General features: G+C 36.1%; 1 protein-coding gene and 1 pseudogene across 1 annotated transcript; one reads left to right on the forward strand and one right to left on the reverse strand.

Moving 5' to 3' along the window:
- Nucleotides 1–4,492: 4,492 nt before the first annotated feature.
- On the reverse strand, nucleotides 4,493–7,824 carry LOC125853058 (uncharacterized). The gene is made up of 4 exons (XM_049532732.1): nucleotides 7,772–7,824; nucleotides 6,770–6,994; nucleotides 6,221–6,306; nucleotides 4,493–4,802 (listed from the first exon to the last, which is right to left on the reverse strand). The coding sequence occupies exons 2-4, from the start codon at nucleotides 6,863–6,865 to the stop codon at nucleotides 4,643–4,645; spliced, it is 342 nt and encodes a 113-aa protein (XP_049388689.1). The 5' UTR covers nucleotides 6,866–6,994; nucleotides 7,772–7,824; the 3' UTR covers nucleotides 4,493–4,642.
- Nucleotides 7,825–9,339: 1,515 nt separating this feature from the next.
- On the forward strand, nucleotides 9,340–11,486 carry LOC125853059 (F-box protein SKIP2-like; annotated as a pseudogene).
- The last annotated feature ends 8,558 nt before the right edge of the window (nucleotides 11,487–20,044 follow it).

A 20,044-nucleotide genomic window follows, 5' to 3' on the forward strand; every position in this document is an offset into this window, starting at 1 on the left:
TAAAATAAAAAGTTAATTTCTTACTTTGGGCCGCCCAGAGTTCACAATCAAATCAGACCTTAAGTTTGAATAACATAATATTACCTTGATGTTGTATAAACCACTAAGAAAATCTTCTATTACATTTAACATATAATACAACAACTTAGTCTTCAAGAGCTCATGCTCTGCCTATCCTTATGCTTCTTAATCTGGGGACATAGAAAGAGCACATACTAAAAATATCGACTTCTCTTCGTCTCGCCTACATCTCATATACAAAATTGTCTCTTGTGAAATACAAAATAAATGTTTGTTTTACTTCTATTGAGGGACATGGAAAGAGTAAAAATATTCAAAAAAATGAACGTGAGAATAAATTAGCTAAAAATATTTGCGAAAGATAATCACAGACATTTTAGAGCTCATACTTGGACCAAACAAAACCTCCATTTTTTCATCTATTTCATAGCCAAACCTTCAAATGCAATAAGCAAAACACAAGGAACCCATTAATGACCATGGCACAAAATTCTGATGAAAGAATATTATGCTACAAATAAAAGAGAAAACATGAAGTCTATATTACTCTATAAGAAGAGTATGACAGCACTCTTAACACAATATTATTATATTGCATACTCAAATTACTACTCCTATTTCACATATGATATAAAAAAGTTTAGGAGTTAGTAACTACTGTTGAGCAACAAACTCAAGATTAAAGAAAAGAGTTCGTTTCTGCGTTAAATTAATAATCTTATAGGATTCTTCCATTACCCGGACATTTTATTACTCTCTCATTTCTCAAATTTTTTCTAGCGTCAACATTATTACTTATTTGCTAGATTTCTTATGGTCATTTTTTTCTGGATTGATCAGATGAAAAATATTTTTAGCATTATCAATTGTATCTTACTAATATGAACACATGAAACAAACACTTTGAGAAAGCACAAGATCATATGACAGACTTCTACAACTCAATCTAGTAACATAATTTTCAATATTAAAGTTTCAGCTTTTATCCAAGAACAACTGCTAAAAATAAATGCAACACCAACATCACGGTCCATTGCCAAAAAGTTTAAAGGTTCTTAAGAAAATGTGGAATGGTACCTTAAAGGACTTGGAAAGTGGAGAGCCTGAAATCAACCTTTTCGCCTGATTCAACCTGCTTGTTATTTGGACTTTGTAATTTAAACAATTTTCTTTGAATACCACCTCAACTTACTATATTAGTGGCTGAATTTTTTTGAAAATGTAGTTCAAACAACAAAAAGATGAATACTGAAAGCTTACCCTGAATTTTCAGCATTACGTTATCACTTCTAATTTCATGGCAGCTTCAAAGAATTCGGCAACTCAAATTCTTTCTCAATATTTTTTGGGGAAAATACCATATGAAAAAAAGATATTATAAGGAAAAATGTCTATTCACCTAAGCCCACCGTTCAACTTCATTAGCACCTTGTATCATCTGCCAAAACAATAAACTCTTGTAACTAATCTCTCTTCATAACACACAAGTCTTACATTTACTGGGAATTTCGTCAAACATGCGGCCGCATCAAGCCATTAATTATCTGCAAAAAGTTATCATATATATTGATAAGAAAATACTACTAATTTTTTAGTATTTTAGAGCTAGAAACTGCAAAATATTGAAAACAAAATTATGCATGTATTTCAAGAGGCATCTATCAGAACTCAAAAGAATCCAAGAAAAATTGTGGAAGACCTAAAATAAGAAAAATCAGTAGAATAATAGGAAGCATAAACACAAAAATGGGCAAAAAAGAGTAAAAATTCATAAGTGGAGAGGGCCAATACCACACAAGAATACTTACCAGGTAAACAATTGAAATAACTTGAGAAGTTGGAGTGACACTCTGAAGTAAAGTTTAACTCTGTTCAAGGTTTAAAATGGCTGTCAATTTGCCATGAAAGTTGTCAGGCAGAGAAGAAAGAGTAGAAGCAGAGTGAGAGAGTGAATAAAGTGAATTTACTATTTTAACCCTACTCGTACAACTCAAGTTCTGTTTGAAGTACACTTTACATTGCTTCTTGTACCTCATTTTGGTTCCCAACATGAGGAAAGGTTTCGAAATAATTGTTGAATTATCTTTTCAAACTTCTTCCGTGGGTATGTATATAGTGGAGTTAAAATCATTGTAGATTTGTCAAAATTGCCAAAATTATGAAAAATAACTCAATACAATGAAAAACAATCAAGGATTGCAATTTATGAATACAAATCAGAGATTTTACCATGTTTTGAATTACACCATCTTCCAATTTCATTACATCAATATCATCGTCTAATATCTCGAATTAGTTGAAGAATGAACATCCCAACCTTTTCTTAGTCCCCAAATTTCAAAGCCAGAATAGAAGCACAATAAAACGTAAGAGTTTAATAAATAATATACATTGTCAACGTAGCGTAAATAATTTTTACATGTGATGGTAGGTAGCATATTTTATCAAGAAGGTTAATGTAAATCTGCTAACCTGATAGTGCAAAAAAATATTTACATTGATCATGTATAAAACTCAAATGTAGAGGTACATCATTTGCAATAAATGCATTATTTCATTCTGTGAGCATTCATAAATCAATACAACTGATGATGAACGCATACGGACAATTTAACTATCATTTTGCACATTAATTTGGTCCAACATCAAATGTTGTTACCAAATCTAGAGAAGATCCTTCAATTATTTTAAATTATTTGATATTATGTGAAACATTCAAGTATCCTCTTGTATTCTTATTCCAGGAAGCAAGAAAATGACTCTGGTCCTTCCTCTTTAGCTGTGATAAAATGGGAAAAAAAATGATTTTTCATAATGAGGCACGTAATGTTGCTTCTATATAGAATTATAGAGAGTTGAGGGTCAATTCATTTTATGAATAACTTAGACTCTACCTGAAATTGAAAGGTTCAAATTCCACAAATAACAATCATATATTTTTCCTTTTCTCCTTCACCTAAGAAAAGGAAAAAAAGACATTTTTTAATTTATTTTTCTTGGTATTTCTATATCGCATATCTCTTTTCTACCTCTCTCCCTTCAACAGTACAAAAAAATTTCACTAAGAAGTGAGGAAGGGAAAAATAATTTTTAGTTGACAGGTTGACCAACCTTTAGTGTTGAATCAAAGATCCATCTCGATGTAGGCATATTATCAAACACCCTTGGTGCACTAAGGAAACTTGAGTATTTATTCGTGAAGATGCATAAATAAATCATAAAATAATATTGACATTCATTTATTATTTATAGAGAAAATACAATAGAAAACAATAATCTAAAAGAATAAATACCAAAATTTGATTCAGATGACGAATGTTTGTCGAAATTTGAGCAAGAGTATCTCCATCTTCATCAACAACTCGTTTGGATGGTTGTTAAATATTATTTTGTTTATTGTCATTTTCATCCAATTTTCCTTTCCACAAATGGATCAGGGAAAATAAAAATGGTCACATCTGTAAACTTCATGTCTTTATATTCTCTAAAAAAAATCTCTAATTGCACAAGAAAAAAATTGAAGAAAAAAAAATTAAGGAAGAAAAAAGCGACAAAAACTTACCACAAAATACAATTAAGAAACTTGAATTTGAAAGAGTCAATGAAGAAGAAAGTGAACTTCAAAGATCCATCTTGAAGGCTGAAGCTCTGAAGCAATAAACCTAATGTTTGCTGGTGAGTGTTTTGAGCATTGGTGAAATGATAGTGCAAATACGCATGTCAACAGGAAAATAACAAATAAAATGAAATTTAATGACAAAAGAAATCTTAAAAATTATCAATAACTTGTCAAACAGGATGAATAAACATATTTCTCGACAAAACTTGCTAACAAAGTAAAATAGATGTACATTTATCAATTCAGCCCAAACAACTAAATTTGTTGCTGACCCCAACTTCTTGTAGTTCTATTCCACCTTAAAGTTATAAGCACTGAACCGATATTTTTTTAATGGCTGCTACACATTCAAATATGGAAGTTGGGTAGTTCTAAAACAAAAAGTTCATTTCTTACTTTGGGCCGCCCAGAGTTCACAATAGTAGAATGCACAACTATACCTAATCAAAATTTTATATTATTACAGAAAAATAATAGGAGACAAACAATGTGTTTTTCCATTTTTCTTTCTCTAAAATATTCATGAGCTAAGACCACGAGGAATCCTAGACGTCTACTCAGTAATTCATTACCATATATATCAATCAATTCTAAAACATCATTACAACAACTAAGACTAAATAAATACACCAACAGCAAAAAGAATAACCTTTCAAGATCACCTTGGTAAAGCATATATAGCTCCCAGAAGTGACTCATTTCACCAACAAAAGTTATAAATCATACAATATTATTTTGATGAGAAGCCCATCTTATGTATTTGTTCACAATTAGAACAGTAACCAAGATTACACAAAATCAATGTAAAAGAATTGATACATACATGTACGTTCATTAGCTTGAAGGAAACAAATTCTTCCCAACTAAGCTATTCAGGCTCAACCAAATTTTCCAAACTTTATTTCCATCAACCAAATTTCTGGACAGATGACATTCCAGCATTGTCCACATTGACCTTGTTCATGGTCAATTGAGCTTGTAAATTAGGTGGAGCTAACTACTTTACAGTTGGTCTGAGATGTTGTGAAGTATTACCATACAAAAGTGATTCATATCTAGAGCTCTTTGATCCCATGGCAGCAGGTGCAAGTGGTCTATTAATAATATGAGATGCAGTCTGTAGACCTCTTCCATTCCCCTGCATGTGAAAGGTCGTTTTTCACTGCGAAAGAAGTTTAGTTGTTGTAAATCTTTAGAGTTAGTTTAGCCCTCTACAACGAGACACTTTTCAGATCAAACATGACTTACTAATGAAGGAGAATAATCTCTCATATCCGGGAACAAGCCAAGCACAACATTTTTCAACCAGGTCTCTCGGAAATTCACAAGATGTTTTGATGAAAAAGTATTTGGCTTCAACTCGACTCAACAAAAGACTTATCTCACATAGAAATATCACCCTTAGATAAAAGAATATAAATTAAGCATTCAACAATTAACATAAGAAAGAACAATATAGAAAAGGATCAACATATATATATATATATGTCGCAACCTCAGGCTAAATTCGATATATTCCATGTATAGGTCAACCACCATTCATCAAAATAATTTTAATCTAGTTCTTAAAGTTGTAGGTCTATAGTTCTATATCCAAGACATCACCTTAGTCTATCACACTCATTCGTAATTGTGCGACTTATTGATTTCTAAAAGTCTATGCAAATAAAAGATCTTACCAGATACTCCAGCCAAACAAAGTATATAAGGGGCGTACATCCTTTATATTACCTGAAACTATAACAAAATGACATTAGACAAATAAGCACTCATGCAGGAAGAGGCACATTATAAATGAAGTTTTTCATGTACATATGACAAATAAGCACTCAAGCAGGAAGAGGCATATAAATCGAATAATTTAAATAACAATCTATTCTTGGTTAGTGCTAATTTAATTAGAGACTGTATCTCTTGTACATTTTTCTCTCATCATTGTTAGACACTCCTTAGGTCTCACCGAATCACACGTATGAGATATTGATAATACACATAGAGCGAGGTCCTTAATTTTATTCCAAATTACTGAATTTCATAAGGCATTACTTTACTTTTTGGTTGAGGCTTTTTATTTCAATGATAAAACAATTACGTACAATGTCTTTATTTGCATTATTTTGATGAGTAAATACTGGAAAAAGAGGTCATTGATGCTGAAATACGTATGTCAAACTTGAGAAATATCTCTTGAGGAGAAAATGAACCCAAAAATGGGCAACTTGAGCAATCAAAGCTACCCCTCTTCCACGGCTGACTATGAACAATTGACAGCTAATCATTTCTACTTTACTAAGCACTGCTCATTTTTTGGTGATAAGTATCAGTTTGCTTTTCAAGAAGTGTAAACAAAAAGGGAACAAAAATTTAAATGATGTGCAAGTTAAAGGAAGAGTTAGTTGAATTTTAGGCGAAGATCTTTTATTTTTCCAAAGAAGCTGTAAAACAAAGGCAGACCACAAAGAGAAAAATAGATCAATTAAAATCAAAATTAATAAAATACCTTGAACACTAATATGAAAATTTTTGTAACCGCAAAACAATTCCTATAATTTTTACCGAAAATAAGATGTCATTCCATACCTCTCAGTATGAGCTACTCGCAGATCTCGATAAGGCACCTCGCCATCAACATTATCATAGATCACCAAACAGAAAAACATAACAATCTGAAAGAGTGAAGAACATAGAGAATAAACTCAGTAAGAACTCACCAAAATATATAATTCCAATGCTTAGAGTGTGAGGAAGAATGACTAGTCCACAAATTTCACATATTAGACGACATGATTCTTGCTATTCTTTCTTTGCTAATGTAAATAGTAAGTATTGTAAGAGGCTTGAAAGATGTGGATGTTAACCATCTTCATCCTGCTTAATATAACCTTTGTGTTGAAACAAATTATTTTAATTGTTTGTCATATTTATATATGTATGGATAACATCATACAGCTTAGCCAAAAAAAATTATACTGCTTATAAAATGCATATAAACTACATTTGAAAAATATTATCTCCATCACATAAATTAGTTGTAGCTAGATTTCGTTCAAAGATTTAGCATAATAACAGGGACACATACATTAAAAATTTTAAACTACTACAAATAAGAGAAGTTCAAAAAGATCCCACCTTGCTAAGGAAAGAAGAAGCTACAATGAACAACGAACTTAGCAAATACGATGACAAAATAATTCTACTCTGCTTAGGAAAAAAGGAAATTTCCATGCCCAGGAACCTGCGATCAACAAATTGAAGAAAATACAATATTTCAATTACCAAAAATAAAGGCAAAATAATTTTGAAATAAGAACCTGTAAATATGGGAAGACGGAAGGAGGAGGAGAGCAAAAGGACCTGCAATGGTGGGAACAACAAACCAAATTTAAATTTAAAGCATGCAGCATATAGAGATTCACAATTTTATAATGAAAAATCAAGAATATAAAAAAGATAAAAACTCATCTTTATTGAAAAATCGAAGAAAAGCCCTTTCGTTAGGATATTAATAATATATACCCATTAAATTTAGGATAACCATTTACATGAATGTAATCACATAAATCTTTATCTTGTTGAGATTTAGAATCCGTGGTAACTCAAAATTTTAAAAAAATAATAGTAAATACCCAAATGTCCCAAGGTAATTGAAGATACTAAAAAATGGAGAAAAACAAATGCCAACTCCAAAAGAAAACAGAGGCATAAAATTAGTATACAACAAATTTCCAAAATTAGCAGTATGAGACCAAAATTTCCAACGAAAGCTCGATCACTTCAACTTTGCTGATCTACCTTCATTTCGACAGCTTTACCTAATCAATTTCCACATTAAAGACTTACAATAGTGAAATAGTCATATATACATGCATGTGCAAATGAATACACAAAGTTAAAATGAACAGACGATTTAATTTTAAAATTCTTCCTAATTTCACTGTCCACTTTTTTTTCCTTTCTGTACAGCAATCTTATGAAGCAGCAAAATTGAAACAAAAGTCAAGCCAATTGAATAAAAATCGACGAAAAGAGAGCTAAAACCAGAAAGGAGAAAAAGCAAATCGAATATTAAGTGTACAGAGAAAAAACTTTAGGATGAATAAATGGAAGAAGGAGAAGAAGGTGGAATTGTACAGAACTATTCCTTGGAGATTTAATTGAGCGAGTTTTCCAAGGGATGGAGAATATGAAGAGATTCTAGGGTTTGTAGAAAAAGTGAACAAGGATATTGGAGGGAAACACGTGTTTGCATATACAATATACAAGTTATTTAGGGAAGAATGTAAAATTACCAATTTAGCCATGTCTGTACAACTTTTTGGTACAGTTCACATGACTTTTGGTACCCCACTTTACTGCGGTGTTCGTCCTTAATATGAAGACAGGTGGTTTGATAAAGTAAGAATGAAGTACACGTGTTAATCCTCAATGAGATACACTCCACTTCTAAATAATAAAAAATCAATAAAGCACATAATACAATAGTTGGTGCATGTGTTCGTCCCCTCTAAAGTGTCACTTCTAATAAGGAGTAATGATACAACCCAAGGAGAAGCTGAAACAGAGCAATAATCACACATACATGATACGATTCAAATTTGAACTTCGAAAAGAGATTGTTACCTGAACTGTATTTGCGCTTTCTGCGTGTTTGGAAATTTCAACAATGGCAAAGCGCAAAATTTATTAATTTCCTGTAAATAAATAGACAAAATAAAGAAAGAATCAAAGAAATTAAGAACGTTTGATAGTATTTTCTCTACAATTTCAAGAGCTTCAGAAAGAATAATGTAGAATGAAATGGAGAAAGTGGGAATGAGTTAACTATTGGAAAAAAACTGCACTAAGCAATAACAGGTGGCTTATGAAAGAAGTACCAATTTATGCCGTGAAATTACAAAAATGCCCTTACTTGTCTATTTGTTGAAATTGCACGGTACAACTTTTGCAGCCAACGGTACAACTTTTGCAGCCATGTTGGTCCTTCACAACTCTTGCAGCCAAGGGTACAACTTTTGCAGCCATGTTGGTCCTTCACAACTCTCCCTTCTATATAAGGGTAATATATATTACATGATGATATTTTTAATTTTAACATTTTATCTGATATTTTTAAGCATTATATAAGAAAATCATTTAATGTGAATAATATTTGAAAATAAGTATTTTAAATATACTTTTTAATTCAAAAAATAAAAATCATCACGATTGGTTATAAATGTATGTACTTTCACACTGTTTTTGAAGGGATAAATATACTTTCACACTTTGTTCGGAGGGTTGTTATTTATACAATATTAAAATATTATGTTTATTTTTATTGTTAATTAAATATATCATATTGTTTAAGTTTAAAAGTTTTATTATTTATTTTTGAAATCCCTGGATATCCATAACTTCTGTCATAAACTTCTATTCTTTGGATAAAAGCTATATTCTATAATAAATACTTTGTGGTAGTATGAGATGTAAATAGCTCACTAATACATACGATGTTAATCGTATTTGACAATCGCATGCGATGAGTTCAATGACTAAATAGCAGATCGGGACTGGATTAGATCTCAGCCTTCTATATGGAAGACTCACCCCCAATCAATCAACCATGTTGTTGCGTACATTCAAAATATTAATGTGTGATATTATGTAACCAAAACATTATATATTCGTATAAACAATATACCTATAGCTATAATTGGCCACGGCGATGACCAGTTCTTTCTTTACTTCTTCATACTACATATTTAAATCGTCCCCATTTCTCTCTCTCAAAGCTCCATTAGAATCAGCTAGCAGCGCCGCCCTAACATCCCTATTTTTTACGGCGGCGTCTACAATTCCGGCAGACCATTACGACGACGTTTACTAGTTTCCTTCATTCTAAATGGGCCAATCTTCCTCAGCTCACGGCTTCTCCCCCACCGATTCCAAGTATCCCCACCACCGTTGTTCCGGCACCGGCCATTCCCAATCGGAATTTTTCTACCCTACACTTTCCGAAGAAGACGATTTCCCCATTTCACAACCCTGTGAAAACCGAGATTACACTGATGCTCTTCCTGACGAATGTTTAGCCCTAATTTTCCAGTCCTTAAGCTCTGGTGATCGGAAAAGATCTTCCCTTGTCTGCCGGAGATGGCTTCTGGTTGAAGGGGTTAGCCGTCACTGACTTTCTCTCAACGTAAAAGCTGAAATCATTCCGAATATACCCACCATCTTCTCTCGTTTCGATTCCGTCACCAAACTCGCTCTCCGATGTGACCGAAGATCGGTGAGCATCAACGATGAAGCTTTGATCCTCATCTCCCACCGGTGCGTTAACCTAACGCGCCTAAAGCTTCGTGGTTGCCGAGATATCACCGATTTGGGAATGGCTTGTTTGGCAAAGAATTGTGAGAAATTGAAGAAATTCTCTTGTGGGTCTTGTATGTTTGGAGCTAAAGGTATGAATGCTTTGCTTATTAACAACATTTCACTCGAAGAACTCTCTGTTAAACGTTTACGGTGTATGAATCATACTGTATCTGTTGAACCGATTAGCATTGGATCTAATGTTGCTTGTTCGCTTAGATCTATATGTTTGAAAGAGCTTTATAATGGACAATGTTTTGGACCTTTGATCATGGGATCGAAGAATTTGAAGACGTTGAAATTGTTGCGATGTTTGGGTGATTGGGATAGAGTCTTGGAGACGATTGCAAGTAGGGAGAATCATTTAGTTGAGATTCATTTAGAGAGGGTTCAAGTGAGTGACATTGGACTCAGGGCGATATCCAAGTTTTCAGACTTGGAGATTCTTCATTTGGTGAAAGCTCCTGAATGTACAGATGCTGGAGTTGTTGATGTGGCTAGACATTGTAAGTTGTTGAGGAAGGTTCACATTGATGGATGGAGGACGAATCGAATAGGTGATGTTGGTTTGGGTGCCATCGGCGAATATAGTGTAAACCTTAAGGAATTGGTAATTATGGGTTTGAATCCTACGGTGACTAGTTGATTAGCCATTGCTTCTAATTGTCAAAAGTTAGAAAGATTAGCACTTTGTGGTAGCGAGAGTATTGGGGATGCTGAAGTAACTTGTATTGCTACAAAATGTATGGCTTTGAAGAAGCTTTGTATCAAGGGATGTGAGGTAACAGATGAAGGGATTGTGTCTTTCGCGTGAGGATGTCCTAATTTGGTGAAAATTAAGGTTAAGAAGTGCAAGAACGTAACTGGTGAAGTTGCAGATTTGTTGAGATCAAGAAGGGGATCTTTGACGGTGAATCTTGATGTTGGGGAAGTTGATATGGAGGTTGTGGATGGTAGCGCTAGTGATGGTGGAGCATTAGAAGAAGGCATAGAGTTTCCGCCGATTGCAAGAACTGTTCCCATCCTTGGTGCTGGTGGTGTCGTTGATATTGATACCCCATCGACCAGTAATTTTGGTCGATCACCAGCATCTACTTCAAGGATTGGCTTTCTTGGAGGAAGGGGCTTCGTTGCTTGCACTTTTCGTAGGTGGTCAAATGGTAACACCAATGAGAACTTATGAAAATTGTGAACACAAGTTAGATCAGAGAAAACACTCTGTTCAACTTCATTTTTAATTGAATCAATAGAAAAGTGTGGATGTGCGACTTATCTCTCCTTCATTTGTGTGTTTGATATTTGCTTTTTGAAAATTTGATATGTAACCATAGATGTATTTAGAATCTTAGAAGTCACTTCTTGGATGATGAAATCTATCCCTGCTCTATTGACAATTGCATTATAGAGCGCTGTCTTGAACCATGTATACTGTTGCTTCTGGTATGTGAATCAAATAGATATTGTTCCATCGACTAAATGTCATCAAGGACAGTGATCATTATGCATGTTCATTGTCATTTTGCTACAAGAATGGAGTAATACATGTCAAAGCACCTTTCTATATTACCAGGAATGCACATATTACCTCGACTCCTAGACCCTCCTCTTCCCTCTTTTTTATTTTTCCGAGAAAAGATCGATCTCCAAGATTCCCCTCTCCTAAAAGTTGAATTCTGCAACTTGAAGAAATGAAACAAAAAAGAAGAAAGAGAACAAGTCCTCAAGATTTCTCCTTTTGTAGCCTGGGTATTCATTATGTTGTTACCTTGTAGTCTTTGCAATTGATTTATATTTTATTTAAGAAAAGGTAAAGAATCTGATGCTCTGGAGATTGAATGGTCCAACAATGTTACTGTATAGCAAAGCGAACTTTGTTTATTGGAACCTTTGTTACTTCTGCCCTAAATCCCATCATGCATTTGACAAAGATATGGCTTTGCTTGAAATATTTATCAGAATATGTCATTTGGAGAAGGGCAAAGAAGCACTCATGCTGGGCTTTGATTACTCTGTTATGGTTCAGGGAGGAATGATAATCTCTTTAATGATAAAAGACTACTCAGCAAGCCACATGATATCAATGTTTGGCTAGGGTGTCTACTTCCAAGTTGCTTAGAACCCAATTACAGCTTAAATGGATACCCCCTAAACCAAATTATTATAATCTCTATACCGATGGGGCCTTTACAAACACATCGGATAGTGGAGGCATATGAGGGGTTTTAGGAACTCAGATGATCGGTCATTGGATACTAGGCAACTGTACGCATATTCCTTATACTATAATTAGGGTCGTCATGGTTATGGTTAAAAAACCGAATCAAACTGATTAAAAAAATCGATATTGTCACGCTCTGAGGCTACGCCCTGGACGTGGCCGGCACTTGAGAACCATTTTTGGTCCCCAAGTGAACCCTTGGTCCGGCTGACTACTTAGTGGAAGACTTCTTTAAAAAGTTTTACTATGTTTAGCTTGGTCATGCATACCATGTTTTGTATTGTGTCCTCTTATGATCCATGTTTCATATTTTATAGCATATCCCTCGTACTTAGTACACTCCATGTACTAATGCATACTTGTGCCTACATTGTTTAACTAATGTAGGGTCTGACGATCTTCCACCTCCTGCTCGTGGCTAGTGGCTTGACCATTTGAAATTTAAGACTTTGCTAGTCTTCGTGTTCTGAGGACCATGTCACATTCACTTTGCTTTCATGTCTTTAGTTTTCGGATATTGTATGTGGTGTATGTGTTATGTCCCAACCACTTCTTTGAGATATTAAAATGACTTGTCGAGACTATGATTAGACTTCCACTTTATGTCAAAACTCTTTTATAATATGAGACGTTTTTCTTAAATTCCCGTATTTTCTACTATGTTGTGTTGTATGTATATCAAGTGGCTTGTTTAGAGCCTCTCGGGGTCTTATACGCCATGTCACATCTAGGGTGTACTTTGGGCTATGAAAAACTTGGTATTCAGAGAACAAGGTTTTAGAAAAGGTCCTAAGATGTTTGACAAGCCGTGTTGAGTAGAGTTTTGTTCATAAGTATGAAGCGCACCACATTTATGAATATGAGGTGATGCTTATCGTGACCAATGACACTAACCTACGGTATGAGTGTCTACGATCATCGATAGTATAGTAACCCAACTAAAGGTTGGGGTCGTGTCCCAAGGCAATGGTTTTGAGAATTGATAGAAAAATAAAATTTAGCTCTAACTAGTCGTAGTTAAAGACATTAACGAACAAAAATATGGTAAATAAAGGGGGTGACACGAAAGTGTCAAATATCGATTTTGGGGTTTTGTTACAAGTAGTAAAAGCAGCAAAAATTAACAAGAAAATCAAAGTATGGGGAAATGTTCTTGGAGTGTGACCGCAATACAAGTTGAGATAAATAGTTGGGTACATGCTTTTGACAAGAAATTTGTAAGATAATAGTGACTAGGCTAAGCTTTAAATGAAAATAAGTTCCCTCTCGGGCAACTTACCCCGTTTCAAATGCGTTCTTCTCGGACACCCATTTGCCACATGAGGACCAGTCTACGCCTTACCCCACTCACTCTCTCGAGCTGAGTGTTAGGCTATGGGACTAGAGCTCACCCTCTCGGGCTAAACCTCATGTCGACCAACTCCTTAGGCCATCAGTCTAGTGGTCTTGGTTTCGCGACCTCCCTCTCGGGCAAGCCAAAAACACATGAGTGGCTTTGTATTTGCAACTACAAACCCTTTAGATTAAACGACAACCACTAGGTGAAATCACCATTAAACTACATCTAACCTATCAGCAAGCGAGACCCAACAATAATATCAACACATCTTTGCTAAATCACACCCCAAGAATGGGGGTTTTTAGCCACACATCAAGAAATAACAAAATACACCTAAAATGATAGTAAAATCAAATGGGTATAAGAAATTAAACCTTAATTTAAGCAAGAGAAGAAGAATCGAAAAGACTCACTTCCAACTTGGGGAAGATGAACTCCTTTCTTCAAATTCCCAAAAACCCTCTCCAAACTTGAGAGAAAATATCTAAAAAGTATTATTCTATTCTGGAAATTAAAATAAATGTTTGACTTTTAAAAATAATAATAAGTTCAGTATTTATAAATTTCAAAAAATAGCGCTGGCAGATCTTTCGGTGAAGTTAGTCAATGTCGCCGAAGTTGCCGAATGACTTCGGCGATTCGCCCTTCGTCTGTCTCATCGCCGTTTTGTGCTTGCCTTCAACACCTTCACATTTTGGACCATTGGGCGGTATAGTACTGCTTCGCGGAACTATTCGGCGAAGCACCGACTGCTCCTTTCATCGCCTTTTTTATCCTTCTCCTTCAAGGCTTCGCGTACTGGAATAAAGGGCAGAGTAAATCCCTTCGGCGAATCGCCAAGTGTGCTTGGCGATGTTCGGGCTTCAGCTTCGTCGTTCTTTTCAGCCTTTTTGTTCCTTTTTGCGCCTAATTGTCCATGTTTTCATTAAAACTTAAAATACCTGAAACTTAAGAGTTTTCACTAGATATTTAGACAAAATAAGCATTCGAGGACACTATTCTTATCAAAATAAAGCCCTAAATGAGTCCAATTTGTAGACTCATCAACACCCCCAACTTAAACTTTTGCTTGTCCTCTAGCAAACTCAAGTTTAGCCATTCAAAAAGGGTGTCTCAAACAGTGCTACACAAGACTCAATCATGAACATACACAACAAGATTCAAATTACTTATGCAAAGATCAACTGTGCACTCAAAGATTCAAGTTGTCACACACCATTACCAGAGATTCTCATGCTTGCAATACTTGCTACTTGTGCGAGTTCAAACTCGAAAAAAAGTATCTAAATGCCCTCACAGGAAGAATGATTCCATATTCACACACAGAGGTTAATCAATTCAAGATCAGGAATTAGATGCAACGCTCACACTCAAAAAGAGAAACACAATGCATGCTTTTACCCATAGGTTTGCCCTTATTTTCCAATCGATTTTTGATTTGGCTTACTCAAGATAAAAAAAGGTCTTTCTAAGGCTTGTAAAGGGGATGAGTGCAAATATATGGTCATTTAGGCTCAATGACTCTTTCCTCGTGGGATGTAGTGTTCTCAAGGCATTCCCTTCTCCTCTTTTATCAATTCTTTTTCTAATGCTTCTAGGTCACCTGTTTATTCATTTTCATGGATTGCTTGGAAACCCGATTTCCTTCGTACCTTATTCCATTTTTTTTAATTGAAGGGGTTTCCACTGTTCTGCAACACCATGGGCTAAGGGGGACTTTTCCTGCATTTCTTGACTTTTCCTTTTCCTTTTCACCACACCTCCAACTTAGTCTTTTGGCCTAAGTTGGCTATTCACTAAACCACAAATTAAGAGGGTTATAGGTAGTGGGTCAAGTGAGGTCTAGGGTTCATCAAGTTTCTTCCAAAGAAAGGTAAGGCTCAAAGGGTGTTCAAAAGAGTTTCACACACTCACGGGTAGGCCACAAAAGAGGTATATGTCAAATTTGGCTCACACTCTTTAAAGTTGCCTAAGATCATATCAAGAGGACACCTTTCTAAATCAATCAAACTAACAAGGCAAATTCTAGGTTTATTCATGCATTTTTCAAAGCAAGCTAATCACACAAAGCATCGACACTTAAGTTAAGCAAGACTACACACTTTCGCTAGTGTACAATAGTCATAACAAGAGAATCAATTTGATAAATGACTAGTCACAATGAGATGCAAAAAGTTCACATATTGTCTATGCAACTTCATTTGGCCTCATCGTAGCGATACATTCATGTTCGTTCAATTTAGAGCACTATTCAAGTCGTCGGTATTGATCAAAACCGAGACCTAAATTTTTGCAAAAGAACAACCACATTCAACTCACGTAGAGTGGCAAAAATGTGCAAAAAATTCAAAAAATTTTGGAGGTCAAAATCATTTTGCAATTAAAAGTAAACGGAGCCACAAACTCAAACAATCGCAAAAGCAGTTTTTAAAACACAATTGAAACAAATAACCCAATGGTACACCAAAACACAAGTATTAACTAGAACACAAAAGGTGTAGGCCTCACCCCACCACAAATAAAAAATAGTTTGTCCTCAAATGCAAGTAATACAGAATCCATAAGGCAAAGTAAAGAAAGACAAAGGGGGGGGGGAGGGGTAAAAAGGTGATCCTGGCCAATCTGTTGCTCCATCTATCTGGGCATCAGTATCCGGAATGACCACCAGAAGAACCAGTTCCACTAGATCCCGCAACAGGATACTGTGCTAAAGAAACTTGCACAACAACATTTATCATGATTTCTTCAGTCTCGGCTATGTCGTCCGCTGTAACTTCCTCAAAACATTTGTTTGTCAGTTTCTGCCTTTGGTTCAGGATCGGCTATATGCTCTCTTCCATCTCCATGCCCTGTGGTGATCAGAAGTGCTTCGGGCATATTTGGAGTATCTACTGTTCCGAAGACCATGGATACCTCAGTGGACTTCATGTTGTCTATATCATTTCATAGTTCAGCAATGGCAGCTTTTAAAGTTGTCACCTCCTCTGTGGACCCTTGGTTATGCTCGCACACCGTTATTCTTGCCGTTAGGGCATTAAGGGTAGTGCTCAAAGGTGTCACAACATCAGTCAAGGCAATCCGAATCATGTCTGGAGGCCTCTAGGTTCGCAGCTCGATGATTAGAAAAACAGAGCCAGTTATCCCATCCGGAGTAGAGACGCCCGGGTGAGTGAAAGTCAGAATTCAACATCAATAATTATGGGTTTTGGTGATCGTGCAGCAATAGAAGAACCTAGAGGATCAGCGTGAATAACAGTGGTAATGTATATACCTGAATGTCCAATGGTCGGAGTAGACATGTGTTTCTTTGCAGGTGATGATTCTGTGTTTACTATCTTCATTTATGCTGCATTTTTCTTTTCTACCTTATCCTTAAGATACTTGGCTTTGATCCTTCATATATCAGTAGAGGCTGTGGGCATCACTTCTATGTCCTTCCTGATATCCCGAGGCACCTGGGCTCGTTTGCACAATTCTGTGATCAAGACTGGAAATAGAAGTGAGGTTCGGCTGTCTTGCATGCATGAGTATCTCTAAAGCAATGATTGTACCCAAGTTTATCTGAGTCGCCTCTATGATGCAACCCAGGCAGGCTTCCTTGGCAAGGCGAAAGATCGACTCATTTTGGGATGGCATAATTGTGCTGCTGATAAAACCAAACCAGAACCTTGCGACTATGTTTAGTTCTTTCTTTTCAATCGAAACTCCATCCGCCGCCCACTATGGAGTTTCATCTGCAATTAGTGGGGTTAACCACTCTTTCATATTTTCTAGCTTCTTTGTTCTAATCAGATACTGGCAGTGATCCCCAATATTTGTGGGCAAGCCCAAGACTGCGTTGATTTCCTCATTGTCACACTTCACTCACCTGCCTCTGACAACCACATAGCTAACTTCTCTGAAGGATGCTGCTAGTTGCTTTTGCTGGGGTATTATTGCACTATATGCACTGTAGAACTCTCTTACCCAATTTCGAATATAAGGGCCACAGGGTTTAGTGAAGATTTGAAACTTATGGTATCTCAGACACTCCATTATCTCTGGGTATTTATCTATAACCCCATCTATGGACAAACACTTCTCTTCTAGAATTGTCCTCAACCCCTCAGCCTTTTCTCGATTTGATTTCGACTGAGGGTCTTGTACAAGAGGTGTTAATACCAGTGTCATCGCTAGAATTGGAGGTGCAGTAATTGTAGGCTGGGGAGTCCTGGCCCTGGGTGAATCATTCCGCCTCTTAACTCACCGCTCAGCCCTGTCTGATAATTCAAAGGCCTTGTGTTTGCCTTTCCTTTTCTCGCAAGTCTTGGAAATTTTAGCAACTTTGCTTCTGAATGTATCTGCCTCCTTGCTCATTGTAATCCCTTTTATTCTATCTTGGGGTGGCTTGCTTCTTTCTGCAACTTTAGATTTAGCCATTTCTGCAAAGAATTCGAAAGAAGCCAGAACAACTAGATCAAGTTTTAGAGAGACACAATTTCAGCAGGATTTACCGAATAGCTTGGCGAATCGCCGAAGGGTTCGACGAGTTCGCCTTAGCGCTTAGAATAATCCAAATTCATCAGAAAGGCTTATCACACGACATTGGATAAAATTGCTTGAAATGAGAGCATCTATACCAAAATTAATTGTAGGGTTTGGAGAGCCAACCTTTTAGGCAGATTAGATCAAGACTGTAATGCTAAGCAGCAGGTTATTACAAATCCAAGCACTACTCAAACAGCTAAAATACTTACGATTTACAAAAATTATGGAAATACTAAGTAGGTGTGATTTTCGTGAGAATCGATAGTGAGGGTTATGAAAAAAAGATTTTTTTTTAAAAGTTAAGGCCCGTGGTTTTATAAAGCCCATCCATATCTAACCCGATCGGCAACATTATTTGGATTTGCTTAGCTACTCGGCGATCCGCCGAGTGCTCATCTACCTCANTTCCCTCTCGGGCAACTTACCCCGTTTCAAATGCGTTCCTCTCGGACACCCATTGACCTATGAAGACCAGCCTACGCCTTACCCCACTCACTCGCTCGAGCTGAAGGATATGGGACTAGGGCTCACCCTCTTGGGCTGAACCTCATGTCGACCCACTCCTTAGGCCATCAGTCTAGTGGTCATGGTTTCACGACCTCCCTCTCGGGCAAGCCGAAAACACATGAATGACTTTGTATTTGCAACTACAAATCCTTTAGATTCAACGATAACCACTAGGTGAAATCACCATTAAACTACATCTAACCTATCAGCAAGCGAGACCCAAAATAATATCAACACATATTTGCTAAATCACACCCCAAGAATGGGGGTTTTTAGCCACACATCAAGAAATAACAAAATACACCTAAAATGATAGTAAAATCAAATGGGTATAAGAAATTAAACCTTAATTTAAGCAAAAGAAGAAGAATAAAGAAGATTCACTTCCAACTTGGGGAAGATGAACTCCTTTCTTCAAATTCCCAAAAATCCTCTCCAAACTTGAGAGAAAATATCTAAAAATTACTATTCTATTATGAAAATTAAAGTAAATGTTCGACTCTTAAAAATAATAATAAGTTCAGTATTTATAGATTTCAGAAAATAGCGTTGGCGGATCTTTCGGTGAAGTTAGTCAATGTCGCCGAAGTTGCCAAATGACTTCGGCGATTTGCCCTTCGTCTGTCTCATCGCTGTTTTGTGCTTACCTTCAACACCTTCACGTTCTGGACCATTGGGCGGTATAGTACTGTTTCGCGGAACTATTCGGCGAAGCACCGACTGCTCCTTTCATCGCCTTTTTGATCTTTCTCCTTCATGGCTTCGCGTACTGGAACAAAGGGCGGAGTAAATCCCTTCGGCGAATCGCCAAGTGTGCTTGGCGATGTTCGGGCTTCAGCTTTATCGTTCTTTTCAACCTTTTTGTTCCTTTTTGCACCTAAGTGTCCATTCTTTCACTAAAACCTCAAATACCTGAAACTTAAGAGTTTTCATCAGATATTTAGACAAAATAAGCATTCGAGGACACTATTCTTATCAAAATAAAGCCCTAAATGAGTCCAATTTGTGGACTCATCAACACCCCCAACTTAAACTTTTGCTTGTCCTCAAGCAAACTCAAGTTCAGCCGTTCAAAAAAGGTGTCTCAAACAGTGCTACACAAGACTCAATCATGAACATACATAACAAGATTCAAATTACTTATGCAAAGATCAACTGTGCACTCAAAGATTCAAGTTGTCACACACCATTATCATAGATTCTCATGCTCGCAATACTTGCTACTTGTGCTAGTTCAAGCTCGACAAAAAGTATCTAAATGCCCTCACATGAAGAATGATTCCATATTCACACACAGAGGTTAATCAATTCAAGATCAGGAATTAGATGCAACGCTCACACTCAAAAATAGGAACACAATGCATGCTTTTACCCATAGGTTTGCCCTTATTTTCCAATCGACTTTTGATTCGGCTTACTCAAGATAAAAAAGGTCTTTCTAAGTCTTGTAATGGGGATAAGTGCA

The sequence above is a fragment of the Solanum stenotomum genome, unplaced genomic scaffold, assembly GCF_019186545.1.
Source record: "Solanum stenotomum isolate F172 unplaced genomic scaffold, ASM1918654v1 scaffold8391, whole genome shotgun sequence".
In the NCBI taxonomy this organism is placed as follows: Eukaryota; Viridiplantae; Streptophyta; class Magnoliopsida; order Solanales; family Solanaceae; genus Solanum; species Solanum stenotomum.

What these genes read in the sequence shown, in the direction of transcription:
- LOC125853058 (XM_049532732.1), bottom strand. Translation starts at nt 6,865, where the DNA reads ATGGAAATTTCCTTTTTTCCTAAGCAGAGTAGAATTATTTTGTCATCG. An exon ending in CTTCTTCTTTCCTTAGCAAG is followed by an intron (nt 6,307 to 6,769) that starts GTGGGATCTTTT and finishes TCACTCTTTCAG; the next exon opens with ATTGTTATGTTTTTCTGTTT. An exon ending in CGAGTAGCTCATACTGAGAG is followed by an intron (nt 4,803 to 6,220) that starts GTATGGAATGAC and finishes CTTCTTTCGCAG; the next exon opens with TGAAAAACGACCTTTCACAT.